Here is a 22148-nt window from a genome sequence, read left to right on the forward strand (position 1 = left end):
AGCCTCGTGCTGCTAGACATTAGACGTAGTAATCCTCACCCTCCAGCACCGGCATCATCAAACGACCTCTCTCACTGCCAAAGCAGCACAAAACCCTCATTGAAGAGACCGTGGTGTTCTCTTGGTTCCCGAGCCAGACATCTTGCATTGTCTTTTCTCTCCTAAAGAAAGGAGAGGCGCGCAATGTTTGCTGTTGCGTGCTGTATGTCTCATGCCGCCGGCACAATGAAAAAATCACAGGCAGCCAACATCCGGAAGAGGCCTCGCATACAGGGGGTAGGTAATGGGGCTGGAAACTTCCTTGAAGGACTGCATTATCATGATAGACAGAGGTCTTTCAAGGTCTGTTCGCATTTCCCAGAACAATCCCAGACATATGGGTTGTGTCGGTTCCCCTTCAGCAGGCTTTGTGCCTCTGTCTCACTGAACCATCTCCCCTGGAGGATTGATACGAAGCTATTACGACCTTGGAACGCTCACGGCGTAACGTTGCGCTGCTGAAGCCGCGTCCACGCTCCTCTGTATAAAGATTTTCAGAATGATCTCTTCTTCGATCCCTCCCCAGCCTAACTTTCTCTTTTCTTACCCGCGGCACAAGTCCACAGGAAGTCTCTCACTCTGTGTCTCTTCTCTGCGTGTCTCTTCCTCTCTCACTCTCTCTCTCACATCATTCTCTCGTCTGATCACACCTCTTCCTCACTGTCAAGCCTCATTCACTGAGCGTTGTGGTCGTGAGCTTGTTGGTTCTTTGTTTTGGCGGATCTTACTTGATCACCCTCACCCTCCACCGTCTGAATTAGGACGCCTTCTCTCATTCCAACCATTCCTCTGTCCTTCAGACACTTCAGAACCTCTTTCTATCACACACCTCTCATTCCAGTCATTACTCTGTCCTTCAGACACTTCAGAACCTCTTTCTATCACAAACACTCCTCGGCCACGGTGGCAGTCAGCCTCTACCCACTGACTCTTCTCTACTCGCACTGTCCCGCATCTCTTCCACTCTCTTTGCGTTGTAGGCTTGACCGCACTGTCTTTGGACCACAGGCAGGTTCAAGGCCTTACATACACCTCGCGCCCTGTTCCTGTACGCCACACTTTCGAATTCTCACTCCTCCCACTGAAACAGTGAAGGTGGTTCAAAAGCCATGGGAGCCCAGTCTTCTGTGCCGGTGTCCCAGCCCGGGGCAGGTCGGAATGGACAACAAACACGCATCAAAAGACCTGCAACTATCAATCACCAGGTCAAGCGGGAGGAGTTGATAGGAAATCGACAAGAAACACGCAACAGAAGACCTACAACCAACATTCCCCAGAACCTGCCAATTGTTCTGATCGAGGACGATGATGATGATGTTGTCATGCAAGAAATACGCAACAGAAGACCTACAGCCAACACTCCAGCTGTTCTGATCGAAGATGAAGAAGAAGATGTTGATGTTGTAATGCACGAGGACGAGGATGATGATGTGGTAATGCAAGACGACGAGGTCGAGTTCGAAGAGATTTCTCCTCATGCACACAGACGCGCCACGCAGCCAGGACCTGGTCAACCTGACCTGACGCCAGGCAGAGATGTGGAATTACAGGATGGCTCGTTTCTCCGGATCGAGGCCACCGGCTACGATAACTTTCATGAGCCATACATTCAGGGAAGACGCCTATTGTCACACACTGCACCAGAGATCCTCATGCCTGAGACGGAAGGCGAACTGGTGTGGGAGATGTATTTCAACCACGACATGGAAGAGAGCCCCAAGAAGGTCGGGTACCACCCTCGAGACGTTGTGAGGAACTGCAAGATCCTGTTCACCAACCACATGCACCGCGACCTTAACGTCAGCCATATCATATGCAACAACGACGACCGCCGACCAGTCTACTTCTGCCGCTGGAAGTACAGCTTGCCGCCGCCCGATCTGAGGAGAAAGCCTGACGATCCGTACCGACATAGGGTCGGCAAGATCGAACGGCTCCGATCGAACGAGGCTGATGAGTCATTTGGGCGAACAAAACATGTCGGAAAGGAGGTCGTACTTGGCATTCCCGATCCTGAGATCCGAAAGAGATGGCGTGGCCCCGAGTCGGACCAGGACTTGCTGGGGAGCAGCAAGACCCACGCGGTCAACGACAACGGAGGGTTCGATATTGTGCGGAAGTACACCTTCGGCGATTCGTTCTGTGGCGCCGGAGGCGCTACGTGCGGCGCAGTTCAGGCAGGCCTTGTACCCAAGTGGGCGTTTGATCTCGACGAAGCCGCTATTCGCACCTACCGCCTCAACTTTGGTAAGGGAGTGGAAGGCCACCAGGTTCAAGCACGCCACGAGCATGTTTCAGATTTCCTCGCCGCAGCAAGACGGTCGATCGATAGCTTTCTGGTCGACATTGCCCACCTCAGTCCCCCGTGCCAACCATTCTCTCCGGCCAATACGACACCGAATGAGATGCTCAATGAGATAAATACGGCTGCCTTGACTAGTGTCTACGACATCCTGAACGTCTCGAAGCCACGCATAGCCACCCTCGAAGAGGCCGCCGGGATGGAACATCCGAGGCACCACAACTGGCTACGAAAGCTTGTGACTATGTTCATCGACAATGGATATAGCGTGCGCTGGAAAATCGTCGACATGAAGAGCTTCGGGGTGCCGCAAACTCGTGATCGATTGATCGTCATTGCTTCCGGGTAAGAACACTCCCACTTGTCTGGAAAATACACTAATATATATTCAAGCCCAGGAGAAACACTCCCTCCTTTCGTGTCGCCCACGCACGGCCCCGAGCCCGGGCTAAAGCCGTGGCCGTCAATCTCCTCGGCAATTGACAATATCGACCGTGGAGCGCTGCACCACCGCCAGCGACGGCACTTCAATCCGCCCAAGGCGGCGATAAATGCGACAGGGCTGGCCGGTACTGTCACCACCGGGGGAGGTAGCGAGAAAGTGTACCACCCAAGTGGTACACGGCCGTACACCGTACGGGAATTGGCTTGCCTCCAGACTTTCCCGCACGAGTTCCGGTTTGCCGGAAAAGATACCGACAAGGTCCGCCAGATCGGCAATGCTGTTCCTCCCCGGTTCCAAACCACGTTGCTGCTACACCTACGGGCTTTTGTGGAAGAAAATGATCGGAGCGAGATGGCGTCGGGTGTTTAAGGATTGTGAAGGCGGCAGGCTCAAAGATAGCCGTTTGTCCAAGCATCTCCAGGAATGGTCAACGTGGACATGTCGGGAAAGTTGGAGAAGTCTGCCATGTCAAACTCGAAGGGCGGATGGTCCCACGGAGTTGTAAATATGGCCGTAGGTGCGGTGGTGCTCGCTCGTCCATCCACGGCGAATTGTTGTGATGTATCTTGATTCGGCGGCCATAGAAATTGGGTATTGACACTGAGCTCAACATTGTCGGATCCGCCGCTGCTAATAGTCCTTGACGAGGAGACGGCGTAGTCGAGTAAATCCCAAATCAAGGCAGTCTCAACCTTGGGAGGGCTGGGCGCCTGTATTGAGTCTACATAAGGGTCGGCGAGCTGGGCCAGTCTAGAGAGTTTAGAGTGCGTATGCTGAAGATGCGGATGGTCCTGTCCCATGTCCTCGACAAACCGGCGAAGCTGATCAAAGTCATCGGAGGCCTTCTTCGCCAAGTTGTCATCTTTCGAAAATCGTAGGAAGAACTGCGCTGTGGCAACCATCGAAGCCATGTGCCCAATGAAGGGGTCGTGGATGGTAAAGTCCCGTTCCTGTGACAGAGTGAGGACGTGGACAACCCACGCAGAATGTAGGATAGCCTGGTCTGTTGCATGTTGCAAAAACGACGGTGAGCGCAGTCTTTGACGACCGTGGATCCTCACCACGTGAAGGAAGGGGTGGTTTAGGGTACAGTGAATAGTGTGGTAGAGACACTGGGTAAATATCCACGAGGCCCAGTATACTCGGTCGCGGGATAGCCCATCTGGTGTCCTCTCATGAAACCTAGCGTACTTGAACCGATGCGCTTCCGGGAAGACCGTTTCAAATCGAGACATTTCCGACTTGAGCTGTTGATATGTAGAGTTGGCCACCCAGGCATCCTCAAGATTGCCTTTTCGAATGGTCTTCAGATACACCATGAGGCGACCCCAGGTGGACAACAGCTGCAAGGCGTACGAGTTGATGCCGTTGTCGTTTTCGTCAACCACGGGTGAGTCGCCCGCTTTATCTAAGACATGTTGCAGAGTAAGGGAAATTCTTGGCTGTTTGGCGCATGGGGGCATTTCAGGAAGAATTGTTTCGTCGCTGATGGCCTGCAATGCCCGGAAACTGCTTCCATGGATCCGGTCGAGAATGAAGATACTCCAATAACACCGAGACAGATCGGACTTTCTCGTGACAGATCTCCCCATCTCCGATCTGGACATGTTTGCACAAATGGCGAGCCTTGCGGCTATTCCCACCGCCATCCAAGCCCTCGCCATTCTACCACCTGCAGTTGCAACAGGTCAGTCCATGACTGTGCCCGACTAGGGACACCTTTACCTTCGATCTCGTTGAGACAGAGCAAACAAAATGCCTGCAGCACGTCCAAGGCGCCTGTCGGCTCTGCAATCAGAGTGAACAGCAGTTTTCGAGCCGTGTGGCTGTAGAACTCCACAGCAGTGGGTCTACAAGACTTGTAAAAGTCGTCAGCGGAGAATCTGACGGTCAATGCAAGAAAACTGTTCAGAAGAGCAGGAGAGAACCTCGCTGCGTAGGTTGGCAAGCTGTTGACGTCGAAGAGCGGCAGTGGCTGATCGGAGATTCTTTGTATGTAGACATTCACCAGATTTTGGAGCACACTGGACGGAGGGTATGGCCTGGCGTTGGTCAGAACATGCTCGAGGTGGCGTGATGCTGCCAGACCTGTTCACCGCGTCAAAGCCTGTGCATCCGTTATGCCAACTGTCGACCTCATTCAGGTATTGGCGTGGAGTTGAGACGGGTTCGTCTGGGGGACTCGAGGTTGGGTGCCTTCCCGACTGCGACTGATCTGATTGTCGTTCGATGAGAGTACTACACCCTCAGTGTCTCGAATCGAGTTTGGCAGATTGGCACACACCTGACCGCACCCATGACTTCATCCATCCGAGCCTCCAAACTCTGAAGGCGATCTCCAGAGTGGTCTCTCCCCTGCTCACTCCGGCGTGGTCAGCGACCCCTTCAGTTCAGGATTCTAGGAGGGCTAGGGAGTACGGCTCGCACCTTTGTAGGGTCGGTTCGATGGCCCTTCTGGACCCGCAGACCTGGGGCATCTGAAGGCCTGCCGTAGGTGCATCTTTGATTGAGGCGACCACAGAAGGAACAAACAGGCTTCTCGCCCGGACATTTGGTCTTCTTCCTCCTTCGCCCTTTGATTAGCCAGGCGGTCACCCGTACGACAACTTCAACTTCACGACAGACCTACCTGCATGGCTCGCAGGCTTGTCGAACCCGTGACTGAGCTAGACTCGCACTCATGGCCTGTGTCGATGCCTCATAACATTGTTGTGTCTCGCACAGATCAGCATTGGCGACGATGAAGGCTGAGGTTGTAGTAGTAAATAGTTCCAGGTGCGGTGCATGGACGGTGCAGGCTGCCAGTCTCAAGCCTAAGCCCGCCGGGTCGGAGAAATGTTGTTCCGTGTAGACAACCTCGGCTCCGGGCATTTCTCTATCCTATAGTACGGAGTACTATTCATAAGGTACCAGGTACCTAATGTAGCCTACCTTATGCAACTATACCTCAGCCCTGCAACCTACAACCTACGACAGGTACACAGTCTTGTTTGCTTCTCTCGCACGTTATGCTGTTCTGCTCTGTTATGAACTTTGCTTTGCCTACATGTCGTGGTTGTGGCTGCGCAACCAACTCTCCGAGGCCCCCTAGGCCAATTCACTCACGACGACGGTCCCCCTCGGCTACAAATTCCCTCGAGCCATCTGCTCCCTCTCAATTGCCTCGAACAACGCCTTGAAATTCCCAGCGCCGAATCCGGCAAAATTGTTCCGCTGGATGATCTCGATGAAGACCGTCGGTCTGTCCATAAGATGCTTGGTGAACAGTTGCAACAGGTACCCGCCCTCGTCAAAGTCAATCAGAATCCCCAGCTTCTGGAGGGCGGCAAAGTCTTCGTTCAGCTGCATCCCGGCACTTTCCAGTCGCTTGGACATGGCTTCATAGTACGAATCCGGCACGCTGATGAACTCGATTCCTCGCTCTTTCAGATTGGTGACGGTGGTGATGATATCGTCTGTCCTCAGCGCGATATGTTGGACACCCGCCCCATTATAGAAGTCGACATATTCCTCTATCTGAGATTTCTTCAGACCCTTGGCCGGCTCGTTGATGGGCATCTTGATCTTCTCGTCTGGGCTGGCCATGACTATCGACTTCAAAGCAGAATAATCGGTGCAGATGGCCTTGTCATCCACTGACCAGAATCTGTGAAAGCCCAGTGCGCGTTCATAGTATTCACATGCAGCTTCCATTTCATCCCAGTCCTGGTTGCCTGTTCCTCGTCAGCTGAATACCGTCCTACATGTTGGCGAGCATAGCAACGGGATTCACTCACCCACGCAATGGTCGATGGCCTCCAGGTCGACCCGAGGGAGATATTTGGCCGTCTTCTCGACCTCAGTCACGGCTCGATACCCGGGCAAGAACACCCCTGTGTACTGCTGCCGGTCGACCAAGGTGTGGATTGTGTCGCCGTACGTCCGTATCTGAGCATACATGGCACTTCCAGACTTGTCGCTGATGGTCTGTGGTGGCTGGTGTGAGTGCGCCCCTTTGGCGACTGCTGCATCGTAGAGTCCAGCCACGTCGTCCACCTCAAAAGCAACATCACGCACCGCATCACCGTGAGCTCGCAAGTGGTCATGAATCTCTGCGAGCAGCCGTCGATCCTCGTCAGACAGAGAGAGAGAGGCAGTCGTGCAGTCAGGGCTCTGGAGAGGCGAGGTGAGGACAAAGGTGACATCCCCATTGCGAACGACGTGAGAAGCAACCAGTCTTGAGCCAGTCTCCAGGCCACGATATGCAATTCTCTCGAACCCCATTCGAGAGACATAAAAGGCCGCTGCCTGTTTCGCGTTGCCCACATACCAGTGCACATGGTCGTACCCTCGGTAGTTTGCCACCTTATTTGAACTCTTGGGAAGAGATTGACCGTCCACTGAACCGTCATGCATTGTGTGAATCAGCTCATGGCTTGGGGTTGGGGTAGGAGCAAGAGCAATCGGCGCCATGGTATTTTGATCGTCTATGGGTGCTTGATGTTGTGTCGACAAGTCGGTTTGTCCGGGTCGAAAACCTGCGCTTCGCTTTGGGCTCTTCGCAGTCTCACTCGAGTGCAGAATAAAGAGGAGCATATAAGACAGCAACGACAATCCCAGACATTAACAACAGATAAGAATGACGGTCAGCAGGATCCAAGCCGGAAACATTCGCCCGCCCACGGTGCCGTTGATAAGCGGACGGTCCGGGTCATGGGTGCACATCCGGGTTTCGAGGCCTGATGAGGTTATCAACACCCACCCACCACTTCTACCTCGTAATCGTCTTCACCGACCTCAAGACTGTCTGACAACTTGTAACAGTGCCGGCTCATACTCAGTGATTCCCCAGGCGCTCGCTCGAGCAGTCAAATCACATCGAATGCGACCAGGCCATGGATCGCTTCAATCTAAGCAAGAATGACGCCTGTGTCTTATCTGCATTATTTGATCCAGAATCTTCTCTTTCGAATTCCATGACCGTCCAGGTCCGTGACATCTCGCGGGAAGAAGGCCATCTGTCGGCGCTGCAAGAGCAAGAACAACGCGCCCTCCGACCGCTCAACCAAGCGACACCGGCACGGAGCGACATTGAGCTCTGCGTCTCCCAACTGTCAGCCATCATCGCCGACAACCCCTCGTACGCATCTGCATGGAACAATCGAGCGCAGGCCCGGCGGATGCTGGTGGCGGACGCCGACCTGAGCCGCAGCCCAGCAGCGGTCGCGGAGATCCTGCAAGATCTCGCTCAGGCCATCGAGCTTGCCACGCCGGGCAGAGCGACCTCATCTATGCCGAGTTCGAATTCGGGTTCGGGTTCGAGTTCGATCTCGAGCCTCGAAGCCAGAGTGCTCGCGTCCGCGCATACGCACAGAGGCTATCTACTCTTGTTGGCGAGCAAGTCGGACCAAACCCGCATGATGCTGCACGCCGTTCCCGGTCTGAGAGATCTGCCGAGGGATCGGCTGGCCGAAGCTGCGAGCAGAGAGCTGGCGTTGGGAGGCAGGTATGGAAACGAGACCGCTCGGCAATTGGCGGTCAAGACGAATCCGTATGCCAAACTGTGTGGCTCGATTGTCCGGGAAGCGCTGACAAAGGAGATTATGGACTTTTATCAGCCGCGGACGCAGGCTGATGCGATATAGTTTTGGTAATTAGGTGGACAGCTCACTTGTCAGCCACTCATATTGGCAAACTTAGTGCATAGATAGGTATTGTATCAAACAACTCACTCTCCTATCAGTATGCGTATGCGTATGCGTTTTACTATCATTATGAGCCATGTCATCGGCTCCCGTTTGTTTAGGGGAATTCATTGGCGTGGTTGTGCTTGTGCTTGTACTTGTGTTCGTGGGGGGCGACGGGGGCGAATTCGATACATCAATCCATTCCCCACCAAGCTAGCTGACTGCGCAGGCCCGCGCGGAGCGGTCACGTGAGCGGACCGTCTATGATCTGATCCGTGCCGGGCTCAGTTACAAGAACAGAGCACAAAGCTGACGTGACGTGATGTGATTGATGGGATGTGATGTCTGGTCGAGCGGCAGTCAAGTCGGTCGGTCAGTCGACCAGTGAGCCACACACAACTACCTAAGTACCGCATCAAAAGCAGAAGCCAAGTGAACCCTAACCCTAACCCTGACCCTGACCCTGACCCTGACGACCCTGACCCCAAGTGAGGCGAGGTGAGGTGAGAGGAGAGGTGAGAGAGGATGAGGTGGCCCCGTGTTCTCTTGTGGAAAGACGAGCCTGGGCTTGGTCACGAATTAGATGTTAGGTGTTGTGCTGGTCTGGTTTGGCGTGGCTTGGATGGGACAGAGCATTGAATGGCAAGGGACTACTTCGTGTATCGGCATCGGCATTGGCATCATGAGCAGCAGCAAGGAGGAATCGTCATTCATGTATGTAGACTGAATCAGTCGAGCACTTTTATTCCTGTACACAGCTCAAGAATCTCGTTCATTGTGGGATGACTGACGCCACAATCTGACTTGGGCATGTGCGCTTCACACCTCAGTTGTCCATTTCACCATTCCTGCTCCAGTGCTTGTACAAGTTGCGTCTTGTTGTGGTGAAGATCCGTCCTTCTCAGTATGCCCGACACACAAGCATAAGGTGGCCATAGAGAGCGCCAGTATTTCAAGAGGTTGTGCGCCGAGTTACAAGTGACAAGTGACGGCGGAGTCAAGATTGGTCGGTGGGCGCACGCCACGCATCCAGTTGATACTCTGGACTTCTCTCCTTGTCGTGTCGTTACAGCTCTCTTTGTCGTATTGTTACAGCTCACACTGCGCAGCTCAAACTGTGGGTTCACTACACCACTCTGAAAGGCAGTCAGCGCATGATCAAAAGGGTCGTGCTGAATTCTCACTTTTCACATTGTGATTGCCGTTCCAGTCCTCTAGTTGTCAGATTGTTAGACTGCATTGCCTGAGGCAGCAGTGACAGTCAATGTTCGCTTGATGAAGTACTCGATGAACAAGAATGCCACGATGACGGAAACGATGCTTCCAAGGAACACCATGGTGAACACGTATGGCATACTGACGGGGAACATCTTGACGACTGGAGCTGACAGACAAGTCTTGCAACAAATGGAAAAGGTCGTTGGGATGGAAGAGATTGAGGTGTGTGGTGTGTTTGTGTTGTTCTGAAAGCCAATGTGCTTGCTCTCAGCAGTGACAGAGATCAACCACTCCAAGAGAGGAAGGACGCCAAGTCGCGTTGTTCTGCCATTAGGGCATCGAAGAGCACGTGCTCAGGACGACGACATCCCCTGTGTTGAGTTGCACTAGGTGCCTTTCAGTTACATTATGTGGCAGCAGGGTGCCAGGCCTGGCTTAACGCCTGACAGCACCACTAGGAGGATCCGAATTCCTTGAATACCTTATCGTGCTGCAGACGGTCCAGAGTCTTCAAATTGTGGAAGTTGGTCAGGAAGTTCTGGGCGAAGTATATGACTGAGAAATCATCCCCGTATTGTCCGATGACTTGTATCCCGACTGCCCGTTCAGCCTTCCATGGGAAATCAGGATGTCGGGGTCCAGGCACAGATATTGCTGGAAGGCCCGCCAGACTGGCTGGGACGGTAAAGACATCATTCATGTATGACTCAACAGGACTGGCATCCTTCAAAAATTGAATGTGCGGAGGAGGAGTTGGTGCCGTGGGCACGATGATCACATCCACTCCGTTCTTGACAGGAGCATAATCGTGGAAGGCATGTGGCATTCTGAAAACAGTGCTGAAGTCTTTTTGCACCATACGCCGGATCTTCTGGGCCTGGATAAAATAATTGTCCATTGCACCAGCGCTCAAGCTGTAATTCCCCAGTAGAATTCTCCTCTGGACCTCAGGGCCCAGGTTGTCGTGGCGATACCCCGAGTAAAGAGTGCCAGCTTTATCATCATCATCGGAAGGGCGAGTCCGCGGCGCACCGTAGCGAACACCGTCGTATTTGGCGAGGTTGGAAGCAGCTTCGGCGGGAGCAAGAACGTAGTACGATGAGAGTGCATGCTTCGTGGACGGTAGGGAAATAGGAACAATTTCGAAGCCGTACGTCTGCAGATGGCTTAACGTCGCCGTCCAGGCCCAGCGTACCAACGGATGCATCTCGGCGATATTATACTCTAAAGGAACACCAATTCGTCGCACAAAACTTCGTTGGAAGAGAAACATATTCCTCGCCCTAGCTCGCGCTATCGGAGGAGCCTTTTCTCGAGGAGTGAAGGCTGGGGTGAAGTGGATCTTGGACTCCAGGACCGATACCCTGCGACGATTCTTCGCCATTCGGATCCGCGTTCGGGAGCCAGTAGTCAGGCATGTGGGGTCGCTCGCATCCGGTTGAGAGAGGATATCTGGATCGGTCAACTTGGGGCACCGACAGTTGCGGATCATACTGACCGAACGTGAGCCTAATGTCGGCCGCGGATTTCGCAATGATCCCAACAGTGTCGAGGGAGTTTGCGTAGGGCACCACACCATATCGCGAAATCATACCATAGGACGGCTTGAAACCGACCAAGCTCATGTAAGCCGCAGGCAATCGAATCGATCCTCCCGTATCCGTGCCGATTGCAACGTGAGCGAGATCGAGGGCGACTGCCAGCGCGCTACCACCAGAGCTTCCCCCAACCGATAGGGCGCCTTGCCGGCGAGGATCACCGTTGGTCACTGGCCCATACGCAGAATTCATCGAGTGTGAGCCCATGCCAAACTCGTCCATGTTGGTCTTGGCTAGGACAAGCATGCCCGCCTTTTCCAGCAACTTTGTGACCGTGGCATCCTGCGAAGGGCAGAACCCTTTGAGCACTCTCGAGGCACATGTCGTCGGCAGGTTTCTCGTAAGGATATTGTCTTTGATTCCGACCGTGTGGCCGTCATTGGCAGACTTGAGTATATCTGCCAGAAGAGGTCAGTCAGCCCAGCAGCGCACACAAACCCGGGGCTCGCTCACTATAGTTGTTCCAGTTTTCCGTACTCCTGTGAAGCCTTTGGGCGCGCTTTAGTCGTCCTATAAGATATTCTGGATCGTGTAACGACTTGTTGACCGAGATGTACGGGTTTCCATAGTGAGGGGGGAACTGCGAACGCCGCAGGATAGTCTTTGCCGTCCTGAACAGGTATATGTCCCTCCAGTCACGATGGCCCCGATCGAAACGCACAGGCATCCTGCCTTCTGGAGAGCGTCCCACAGGGCTGCATGTATTCCCGGTTCGATATCAACAACATCACCTCTCACAAAGCAGAAGTGTGAACTTTTGAATGAACGACTCCAAGTTGCAGTCGGAGTCGGACCTCGGAGATATGATTGCTTGGCACCGGATCCGGATCCGGAAATACTGTTTCTCCGACATCAACCACATCTGAGGATCCCTCAAGAAGAGACCTTTCATGGCTCGTGCCGCCTCGTCTTCAGTACAGCGATATCTGCTTGCATCTGAAGGCTCACATCTCATTGAGGAAGAAAAGCAATGCGGAAAGTCTTAATCTAGCGTCGATTAGCAGACATCATTCGCAGCCGGGTTGCCCATTACCCATTAACCACCTAGCCTTCCCACGGTTCCTACACTTACATCTCTGGACCCCTGGACCTCCGGCTCCCTTGTCATCGAGCGTTGACTTGGCAGGCAGATCCGGCGGACTATAGACCTCCCGACATGTTATGGTTGGATCCCTTTGATCCTGTTTTGGACGCCCGCTACTTTGGATTGGTCAATGTCCGCTGATACACGTCCCAGAACCGATGAGCGATACCATGGAGGCTATTAAGGGCACGAGGATCAAAGCATGCACTGAGTGTCGTCAGCAGAAGGTTCGTTGTTCGCAATCGGTTACAGATCTCTTTGGAAACCTTGCTGAGCAAACTTCATAGCTTCGGTGCGACGCGTCACAGGACTACTCACAGCCATGCTCACGTTGCAAACGGCAGGGTCTATCATGTGTTGTCTCGACAACGTTCCGAAGGGAGAAGCGTCACACGTATAGTGTTTTCCTTGTCGCGCTATTTGACCTAGACTGAATCAGACCAGCAAGTCGGAATTGCAAGCCGAGTTGGACCTATTGAAAAAGAGAGTCCAAGAGAGTTCTCCAGCTCAGAAGAGTGAGAACCAACCCTCCTTTGGCGACGTGCCCGGTTGCGCTTGGCGCTTGCCACTCAACGAACCCGCCTCTGTTTCACCGAATCGAGTAGGCTCCCGAGCGGCCAGTCTACAGCAAACCCACCCAGCTCCTCCGATCACAGAGATGTCGCGGTTCTGTTCCATGCGCTCGACATGTGCGCAGTATCCTAACACGCAGCCGCAAACTCTCGATGACTTGAACGTGGATGCTCAGGACATTGATGAATGCTTCTCACTGTGGGACCAAACCCCTGTCCACCGGACGCTCACTTGCTGACGCCCACCCGCTAGGTTCTTCGACAAATACCTGCCCTATCTGCCAATTTACCAAAAGAAACTGCGGCCCAATGAATGCCACAACAGCTCTAGGTTTCTTTTCTGGACAATTGTGGCCATTGGTGCGCGGAAGTACTCGAAAGATCCCACCTTGATCCTCCTATTGGCTCCCAAGGTGATGGAAGCGGCCAAGACAGCAATATTCTGCCAGGACAAGATTCTGGCCACCATACAGGCTCTCATCTTGCTCTGCACTTGGCAGATGCCGATAAATACTCTACAAAAGGATACGACTCCAACCCTTGCCGGCGCCATGATACAACTAGCTAGCAACATTGGCCTTCACGTCTATGGGACTGTGCAAGACTTCTCCAGGGTTCCTCTCAAATATGATCGCCAACACCGGGATTTCAGGACAAAACTATGGGCGCTATGCTTGTTGACTTGCCAAAGGTGAGGAGAATGCTCTACTACACGGTGCAGCTACTGATCCAGCGTCAGGGTCAATAATTACCGAGGTTTGCCCCCGCTAGTCATGTCCGACACGTATTCTCATGAGGGCTACAAGGAGGATCCACTGACCGCATTGCCTCCTTCACTTGTCTTTCAACGAAGGCTGAGCCAGCTGCATAGCGAGGCAATCCTTGAGATCGAACACGTCGCTCTCTCTCAGACACCGGAGGTTCGCAACGTGACCCTGGGTCCGACCGTCAACAATGTTCTTTCAAAGCTGAGCACATTGGCAGTGGATTGTCCTTCGAAAATTGGTAGGCGCTGCAACACGAGAATTGTAGCACCAAAATCTAACTAAAATCTCCCAGATCGCTATCTTCTTCTCAGTGCCCGGGCACTACTCTCAACAAACCGCCTGATCGCGCCGTCATCGTACATTGACAGTGCGGATCTAATCACGTTGTACACTGATGCGTGCACCCTAATCGAGCTTACGAACGAATTAGATGAGGAGGAGCAATTTGCCGAGTTCGGTCCAAGTGCATCACAGTCGGTTTTGACCCACGCCGCCCTCATAGTGTTACGGGTCGGGAGGTCTCACATTGCTGGTTCCCTAGACGAAAAGCGAGGACGCAAATGCTACTTCACTGCGATTCAGTTGAGCAAAAAACACAGCGTGAGGTCGGATGACATTTCAGCCCGCGTAACAATCATCTTGTCGCAACTATGGACCAGCAAAATGGTCATCACACAGCCGGACGGCACCCCGGATAGTCTTTGGCTGCGCTGCCGGAACAGACTCGGGCTGAGCTTGTCCTTTGACAGCCTCTGGCTCTGGCGACAGGAGTTTGGAGGCCACCCAAATCCATACGACGGTGTCGAAGGTAAGTCCGTGGTTGCAGATCCAGAGGCATGAAGCTAACCGACGCGTAGATGAGTTGGCGAACAGTACCGGCAAACCCTTTTCAGGCATCTCTCCAGGAATGGACTCCACTAGTCTCATGATGGGCACTGGGTGGTCGCCAGAAACGCTCTTTCAAGATTTCCAATGGCCGTTGTCTGATGGTTTCTCATACAACGACTGGCGAATGCTGGAACCGGAAGCAGGAGACTAGTGCAATCAAGCGACTCGCAGCAGCCCAACATCGGCACTAGTCTTCTTCCCCAGCAGCATCTCACTCATGACCAGGCCCGTCCCCAAAGACAAAGTGATCCCCCACGGACCGTGCCCGGATGCGACCCAGATACCTCCCCCGCCGACACGGACGCCGCCTAGATATTTCTCGGGCAATTGCCCAAGTAGTGGTTTTCCTGTGGAGCTCACCGGTCGGAAGCAGAGTGCTTCCCGAATGGTCTCAAGGTCATCCTGATTCAGATCATCACCTTCTTTGGCCAGTCCTGCGAGCTGCACCGTGGTCTTGCGGAGATCCTTGATGCATTCCGGGTCGATCATCTTCTTCACGTCTACTGCCAGTTCCGGCACGGGCAGGTCGCTATGATTCAAGCCACCAAGCCAAAGCTCGGTCTCCCCATTGCGGGCCAGGCGGGCATATGCTTCGGGGGCGTACGGCCAATGCTGACCAGGAGGGCAGTAAATAGAGTAGCACAGCCAATTCTCGTCCCCGCCACCGATCCGTCGTTTAGACGGGTCGACAAAGGGGGTGTTGTACCGTGGTGACCTCACCGTGATACTGTGTCCGGCTAACGGTTCAACGGGGATCTGCCAGTTGCTGTGTGGAAACAGCGTCTTGAACACTCTCGGGGTCCAGACGCCTGCCGCTAGTACGACGTTCTTGCACTCGACGTCCCATTCCGCCGGGCGGTCTTCGTCAGTCGACTGCAACTTCAACCCGCTGAAGGCGCCCGTGTCATCAGTCAGAACGCGCGTGGCCTTTGTAGACAGGTACACCTCGACGCCCATCTTCTTGCACTCGTCCAGCAAGAACTCGCACAACTCTCTTGGCTCCACCTGGGCACACTCCTCGGGCCCTGCAATCGTCTCCAGAGTCCCACCAGGCTGTGGCGTGAAGACGGCAGGTGTGCCATCCGCATTCACATTCACCCTGTCGGCGTGCTGAGAATGAGAAACATGGGAATTCCTATCCGCTTCAGAATTCGTTCCGACCAGCCCGGCCCGGCTTGTGCCTTGGAGCAACCAGTCTTCGCCTCTAGCCTTCCTACCCGGCCCACTGACACCCACATCCTCGACACTGAGGCTGTAGACATGGCTTCCGCCATACCCCCATCTCCTTGGACCATCGTGTTTCTCGGCCAGCTCACGGTGCAGGCGATAAGAGAGTGCACCGAGACTTGCGACGGCAGGGACGAACCAGTCCAAGGCGAGGAAGCCGCCGGCGTATCCACTGGCTGATTCGAAAAGCGCGGGTGAAGATTCGACGATGTAGAGTGAGTAGGATTGGGATTGGGACGTTGTCGATGCTTCCTTCTGCTGGGCAAGGTAATAGGCGGTCGACAGGCCGATGATACCTCCGCCCAAGATGACGGTCGACATCCTAGTCTGACAATGGGTGAAGACAATCAGGATAGAGGCTTCGACAGAGGAATTGCAGCCAGACCTGACCCTGGTCAACTCGAGCCAGCTGTGAATATCAATGCTTTTGATGTACGGAAGATGGTGAATGAAGCCAAGCTTGCTCTGTCCGTCAACACCCTATGGCGAAAGCCGTTTAACCGTCGCGGTTCTCCGCAAGCTTCTCAGCGCTCCTCGGTCATGTCCCGAGTGTCGACTCTGCTCATCCCCAACCGGACCGCAGTAGGAAGTAGTAGATCACACCTAAGACTCGACGTCCCTCGCACTGAGCAGGCGGCGACTATGAATTGTGACTCCGGATCATGAAGAAGACCGGGCTTCTCGACTCAGTAAAGGTCTTCGCTAATGGCATTCAAATCAACCGTCTCATATAAAGACTCTGGAGGGGGAGGGGCAGTTCTCACCGCCTCCTGTTCCAGAGTGCCAAGCCCTACCCACCGCCTTTGCTATACTGCCAGGCAAAAAACAAATCAAATTCGGCGGGCGTCGAGAATATCTGTACAACCAGAGTATCTCCCTCTCTCCCTCCCACTATACTGTGAATTGACTGTATCGGCCGTCTATCGCAAACTACATACTACCGCTCTCAGAAATTAACCACCAGCTCTTCGAAGATGCCTTGACCGAAACACTGCGCGTCCTCGATGGCGGGAATGCCCTCCACCACATCAGGCCTTTCCAGCGACCGCGACCCCTCGGTTCCCGCGTCGGCCATGCCTTTGATCTCCCCCAATGCCCTCCTCTACGCGCACTTGAAGCAGAACCCGCCTCGGCGACCGTCAAACCGAGCGCCCTCAGAGTTTCGCTCCATCCAACTCAATGTCGGCTCCTTGACCCACTGCAATGGCTCATCGCTGGTCAAGATCGGCGCAACAACAATTGTGTGCGGAGTCCGCGCCGAGATTCTTCCAGTCACGGAGATCCCCAGCTTTAGAATCACAAGATCCGGCGCATCATCCACACCAGCAGCTGCAGCTGAGGAAGAGGAGGAGGTGTATTCGGCAATCCCGCTGTACAATCTGGTGGTCCCGAATATCGAGCTCGCCACCGGCTGCTCGCCGAGACACCCGGCAAACACGACCCCTTCGACCGAAGCTCAGTCAATATCACAACGTTTATTGTCATTGCTGCACACGTCGCAGCTGGTCAGATCTTCCGACCTGGAGATCAGCTACACACCGCCTCCGCAAGCAGAGGATCTCGAGCTGGGTCTCGACACGGACCCTCGGCTGAAGGCATACTGGACGCTATACATCGACATGACGTGCATCAGTCATGGTGGGTCGATCTTCGACGCCGCATGGCTGGCGCTGTACGCGGCTTTGAAAAACACGCTCCTCCCCAAGGCATGGTGGGATGCCGATCTAGAACAGGTGCTCTGCTCTGCCGAGGTGAGCGATGCACGAAAGCTCGACCTACGAGGCATGCCTGTGCCCAGTAGTTTTGGCGTCTTCGTCCCCGAGAAGAGAGTGCTCGGTCAAGATGGCCGCGAGGATGGATTCTGGGTCCTCATGGACACGGATGGGTTTGAGGAAGAAGCGTGTGGCGAAACCGGATCCATCACCGTGGACGCGGGCTCGTCGACGGGCTCGCCGTCAATACTGCGGATTGAGAAGAACGGCGGCTCCAATGTCGGCGTAGACCAGATGGTGGAGATCGTCGCATTGGCCGAGCGAAGGTGGCATCAATGGAAAGCCGCTCTGAACTCGGTGGTAACGGCGTCCTGACGGAGGCAGTCTGCATGGTCGGAGGGCAGGTGATGTGGAGGCAGTCTGCATGGCAGTTCTGCAATGACCGTCTAGATCTGCCAGACCAGACCTGAATCTGATACCCTGTTTATGCAACAGTTGAACAAGACGGATTTCTCTCGTGATACTTGTTACCGGGAACTATCAGTGATACTTGTTACTAGGAAAAATCAGTGATACTTGTTACTAGGAACTATCAGTGATACGTATACGTCTTACAGGGAACTATCTGTAGGTGCAGCCGGTCTCGGGCTCGGGCTCGGACTCAGGCTCGGGCTCGTCCCCATGCCAGCCTGATCTGAGAAGAAAGGGAACTCTGTAGCTGCAAGCAAGGGAGGGAATCAATCAATGAATTCAGAATTCTATTTCATGACCATGACCATGACCATGACCATGACCATGACCATGACCACGATCATGACCATGAAAACTACCTGGTTAAGAACATGAGTAGTTACCTGGTAGTTATGGCCTGTTTAAATGCTTGCCTTTGCCTCTACACGCGTGATATGAGATCTCCATTGCGGGTTCTAGACTCGCCATACTCTCCCAGGACCTTAGGTATATGCTCACAATAAGAAAAAGAAAAAGAACAATAAAAAGAAATCGGGGAAACCACTCGAAACATAATCAGAGAATGAGATCGGGGAAACACTCTACTAGCTTGGTTCGTGGTGACTCGCAATCATATAACGCTGGGATAGAAATAGATAGACAGATCATGGTGTAGAGATGGAAGAATTCGAATTCCGATGCCGATTCCGATTCCAACGCAATGGATAAGAGAAAATAGAATGGACAGCCTTCCATCGTATCCATACAGACGCCTCATATCTCCGTACAGCTAATAGGATACCGAGCCATTCTCCCCAGAGAAAACATTCATCATGGAAGAGTTCGAGCCTTGGACAGGGACAAGCCCGGAAAAGGACAGGACCCTTCATTCACCAGCATTACTATCCATGCTGGTTTCATGGAGGACGTGCCTGTGATTGTCATTGAAAAGAAGAATGATGCCGGCAAGAAGGATTCGCTCGTCAATTCCTCAAAGCCCGCAATCTGTCGCCCAAGCCCTCTTCGAGTTTGGCCCGGTCCGCCGACTCTGCCGTGGGGAGCTCTTGCTCCGGCACTGGCTGTTGCATCTCCTGGGACAACTCGATACCAGCCTCGTCGGCGACGCGGTTTATCAGCGCCTCCACCTCGCCCTGGCCCTCGACTCCGATCTGCTGACTCTCAACTCCACCGGCGACGCCTTCATAATATCCCGTAACAACATCGAGGTCCTCGAACTGAGACTCGAACTTCTCCATGACGGCCCCGATCTTTTCCAAATCCATGTTCTTCAACGCCACGTCCATTCCCTTGACGGTCTGGGCCATCGACGCAGTCACCGTCCGCATGGTGATGGCGGTTTGCACACGCGCCGCCACGGCGTCGATACGAGCCGCCAGCGTGAGCAGTTGGATCCTTTGTTGTGAATTGCGGATTGAGTTGGTGGCATACAGGCGGGCAATTTGAGGTTGGGGAGGCGTCTGGGTCAGCGCTTTCTTGAGCTTGACCTGTTCGGCGCGGGCATCGCGGTCGGCTTTGGCCGCCTGTCGGTTGAGTTGCTTCGAAGTAAACTGCAGATGGCGGGGGTCAGCAATGAAGTTCAAGCAGAAGGCAACAATTGCACTGCGATCCGGATATCAGATATCAGGCGGAGTCATGTCGATCTCCTCCGAGGAGTGTGGCTGAACGTTGGGGGAAGTGTCAAAGGCATACCTTCAGGTTGAAGAGCGCCTTCTCAAGGCCAGACATGATGAGAAACTAGTGAATGTCGCAGGATTGACGGGACGGCTTGCCTCGACCGCAGTTGACGTTGTTGCAGGTGCAGGCTGAAACCGGTCAGGCTGATCCGGTGATATAGGCACGGATGTGAGAATTGGCGGTATCTAGAGCCGGTACGAGTGACAGAGCGAGTCGTGTCGGCGCGACAATGCGAGGGTAGGAGTTGTAATCAGTGTTGCCTCGTCCACTGCGGTTGACGGTCGACTCACTCCGTATCTAGAGTCCCAACTCCAGTTCCCGATGACGAACGACGATGGCGGGACGTGGAAGGACGCCAAGAAAGGAAATGGCCGGCCCGATAATTATCCGGCCTCGACCTCAGCCTTGCGCTTCGACAACCCAAGGCTCTTTGGAGGTCTGCAATTACAGATCGAACGTTATCTAATATGTGAGGTTCGGCATCCTACCATTCCCTGGCAATGAACAGGAGAGAGGAGCGAAATCTTGAACAGAGTGAACGCTCTCAAATCAGTATATATTTAAGATCTACGGAGTACAACGAGACGGATAAGCCTCTAGTCGTCCAACGTCCTCACTACTCCACGCCTGGTCCGTCTGTCTTGCTCGTGCGGTAATGCTTGAACTGTCTCGCAGGCACACGCTTGATGAAAAGTTCGTCAATCACTTCGTAGGATAATCCTGCCGTATCAGGTTGATATGTCCACAGGTAGATCAGACAAAGCACGCTCAGACCGCCAAAAATGAAGGCGACCCTTGCTCCAAGATTCGCCTTGTCGGGGTTGAACAGATATGGCAGAACGAACCCCCACATGGTCTGGAAAATAGGTGGTAAGCATGCGGTCAGAAAGCAATGGACATGCCCTGCTACAGCCCGGGCTGGAGAGACTCTGAGTAGAAGGAGTAAGTAGTACTTACAAATAGCGCCTGTTGCAAGACAAAGGCCATCGATGCCGTTTTGGCCCGGAGTCGAGCGGTGGCGGTCTCGGTCATGATAGTAAAAGCTGCTGCGCCGATTGTGGCGTTGTAGACGTAGCAATAGAACAAGATCAAGGCGACAGTCGCCTTAATTGTACTGTGAGTGTCGGCAACTGCTAGGGCCCCGGTGATAAGGAGCAGGACCGTGAGTAGGGCGACACCCCAGAAATTCAAGGATCGTCGTCCCACCCGATCAATCAAGAACCAGGAGCAGAAATTGCCGAAGATGGAAAGCACCTGTTGAGTGATGAAGAGATGGAAACTGGTGCGAGTACTGAAGCCGGCAAGCTGTTGGTAGTAAGTGGAATAACCCGACACAAACACCACGCCGGAAAGGGCCTGGATGGACGACGGTGCCACCGAGATGATGGTGCGTCGCAGGTTTGATCGACGGAAACACTCAATGTAGCTGGCGCCCGAGGTCTCGGCCTTTGCCTTATCGAGAGTGTCGCAGATCGATCTGACTTGTTCTTGTGCCTGGGTTGGGCTGTAGCCCAATTTGTGAAGGGATCGGAGCCCCTTGTCGACCTTTCCACGACCGACCAGCCACCAGGGGGATTCAGGCATGAATGGCAGGAACACGGCCGACACCGCCACGAAGCCGTACTCGGACACAAAGCCCGTTCGATATGCCCAGCGAGAATCCTGTTCGCCCGTGTAGTTGGTCAGGATGGCGGCGAACAGTCCTCCCAAACAGATCGCCATGGGGGTGCCGGCGGAGATGATGCCGCGTAAGGCCAAGGGAGACACTTCGCCGATATAGGTGAAGGCCATGGTGGTGAGGGCGCCGGTACTGAGTCCGTTCAGGAAAAGGCCACCGAAGAACACAGAGTTCGTCGTGGCCACCACCTGAAGAGTGGTCGATGTAGCTTTGACGATGAGGGCCAATCCTAGAATCGGTTTGCGGCCTACTTTGTCGGAGAGCCAGGCGGCGCCTATTGCACCCAAGACACCCCTGAAAAAAAAACGTCAGCATTAGGATTCACATAACAAGTGTTAACGAGACCCGTTTCTATATCCGTATACTAGGACTGATGCAAGGCTCAATCGATCTGGACGCCACTTACGCTGCGGAGGATGCCCCATAGTATGCAGACTGCCATTTTGCGGCGAGCACATATCCACCCTGATATGGATGGCCAAAGTCCTTGCGGAATCGAGGGATGCCGAGTACCGAGCTTCCGGCCGTGTTGGTATAATTCGAGCTGAGCATCACCCAGACAATGTACATGCACCAGAGGAAAGCCGGCGGATGGTCGCGAACCGCTTGGGCATACGACTGGGTCTGACTCTCATCCTTCCGGATGTCGTTGGGCGTGTGACGCCCCAAACTTGGCTCGGGCTCGGGCTCGATGCTGACCACCGTGGAAATGGTGGGCAGTTTATTGAGAACCGGAGCCTGGTGGGTTTGGGTTTGGCTGTCCATGCTTCTGATGCTGCTTCTGATGCTGCTGCTGATGCTGCTGCT

At 53.9% G+C, this 22148-nt stretch overlaps 10 protein-coding genes across 10 annotated transcripts; 4 read left to right on the forward strand and 6 right to left on the reverse strand.

Moving 5' to 3' along the window:
- Positions 1-1148: 1148 nt before the first annotated feature.
- A1O3_07210 (uncharacterized protein) lies at positions 1149-3155 on the forward strand (the record flags this gene model as incomplete). The annotated part of the gene is made up of 2 exons (XM_007737320.1): positions 1149-2686; positions 2735-3155. The coding sequence occupies 2 exons, from the start codon at positions 1149-1151 to the stop codon at positions 3153-3155; spliced, it is 1959 nt and encodes a 652-aa protein (XP_007735510.1).
- A 20-nt stretch (positions 3156-3175) lies between these two features.
- On the reverse strand, positions 3176-4450 carry A1O3_07211 (uncharacterized protein; the record flags this gene model as incomplete). The annotated part of the gene is made up of 1 exon (XM_007737321.1): positions 3176-4450. One exon carries the CDS (start codon positions 4448-4450, stop codon positions 3176-3178), a length of 1275 nt encoding a protein of 424 aa, XP_007735511.1.
- A 1459-nt stretch (positions 4451-5909) lies between these two features.
- On the reverse strand, positions 5910-7238 carry A1O3_07212 (4-hydroxyphenylpyruvate dioxygenase 1; the record flags this gene model as incomplete). Its single annotated transcript, XM_007737322.1, has 2 exons — positions 5910-6499; positions 6563-7238. 2 exons carry the CDS (start codon positions 7236-7238, stop codon positions 5910-5912), a joined length of 1266 nt encoding a protein of 421 aa, XP_007735512.1.
- A 422-nt stretch (positions 7239-7660) lies between these two features.
- A1O3_07213 (uncharacterized protein) lies at positions 7661-8410 on the forward strand (the record flags this gene model as incomplete). The annotated part of the gene is made up of 1 exon (XM_007737323.1): positions 7661-8410. One exon carries the CDS (start codon positions 7661-7663, stop codon positions 8408-8410), a length of 750 nt encoding a protein of 249 aa, XP_007735513.1.
- Positions 8411-10124: 1714 nt separating this feature from the next.
- Positions 10125-11935, reverse strand: A1O3_07214 (uncharacterized protein; the record flags this gene model as incomplete). The annotated part of the gene is made up of 3 exons (XM_007737324.1): positions 10125-11122; positions 11169-11666; positions 11722-11935. 3 exons carry the CDS (start codon positions 11933-11935, stop codon positions 10125-10127), a joined length of 1710 nt encoding a protein of 569 aa, XP_007735514.1.
- Positions 11936-13010: 1075 nt separating this feature from the next.
- A1O3_07215 (uncharacterized protein) lies at positions 13011-14620 on the forward strand (the record flags this gene model as incomplete). Its single annotated transcript, XM_007737325.1, has 5 exons — positions 13011-13123; positions 13178-13615; positions 13664-13929; positions 13984-14499; positions 14565-14620. The coding sequence occupies 5 exons, from the start codon at positions 13011-13013 to the stop codon at positions 14618-14620; spliced, it is 1389 nt and encodes a 462-aa protein (XP_007735515.1).
- Positions 14621-14735: 115 nt separating this feature from the next.
- A1O3_07216 (uncharacterized protein) lies at positions 14736-16127 on the reverse strand (the record flags this gene model as incomplete). The annotated part of the gene is made up of 1 exon (XM_007737326.1): positions 14736-16127. One exon carries the CDS (start codon positions 16125-16127, stop codon positions 14736-14738), a length of 1392 nt encoding a protein of 463 aa, XP_007735516.1.
- A 692-nt stretch (positions 16128-16819) lies between these two features.
- A1O3_07217 (uncharacterized protein) lies at positions 16820-17893 on the forward strand (the record flags this gene model as incomplete). Its single annotated transcript, XM_007737327.1, has 1 exon — positions 16820-17893. One exon carries the CDS (start codon positions 16820-16822, stop codon positions 17891-17893), a length of 1074 nt encoding a protein of 357 aa, XP_007735517.1.
- Positions 17894-18951: 1058 nt separating this feature from the next.
- A1O3_07218 (uncharacterized protein) lies at positions 18952-19714 on the reverse strand (the record flags this gene model as incomplete). Its single annotated transcript, XM_007737328.1, has 2 exons — positions 18952-19536; positions 19679-19714. The coding sequence occupies 2 exons, from the start codon at positions 19712-19714 to the stop codon at positions 18952-18954; spliced, it is 621 nt and encodes a 206-aa protein (XP_007735518.1).
- A 565-nt stretch (positions 19715-20279) lies between these two features.
- Positions 20280-22106, reverse strand: A1O3_07219 (uncharacterized protein; the record flags this gene model as incomplete). Its single annotated transcript, XM_007737329.1, has 3 exons — positions 20280-20519; positions 20621-21635; positions 21748-22106. 3 exons carry the CDS (start codon positions 22104-22106, stop codon positions 20280-20282), a joined length of 1614 nt encoding a protein of 537 aa, XP_007735519.1.
- Between the last annotated feature and the right edge of the window lie 42 nt (positions 22107-22148).

This window comes from Capronia epimyces (assembly GCF_000585565.1).
Source record: "Capronia epimyces CBS 606.96 chromosome Unknown aczIQ-supercont1.6, whole genome shotgun sequence".
Classification (NCBI taxonomy): Eukaryota; Fungi; Ascomycota; class Eurotiomycetes; order Chaetothyriales; family Herpotrichiellaceae; genus Capronia; species Capronia epimyces.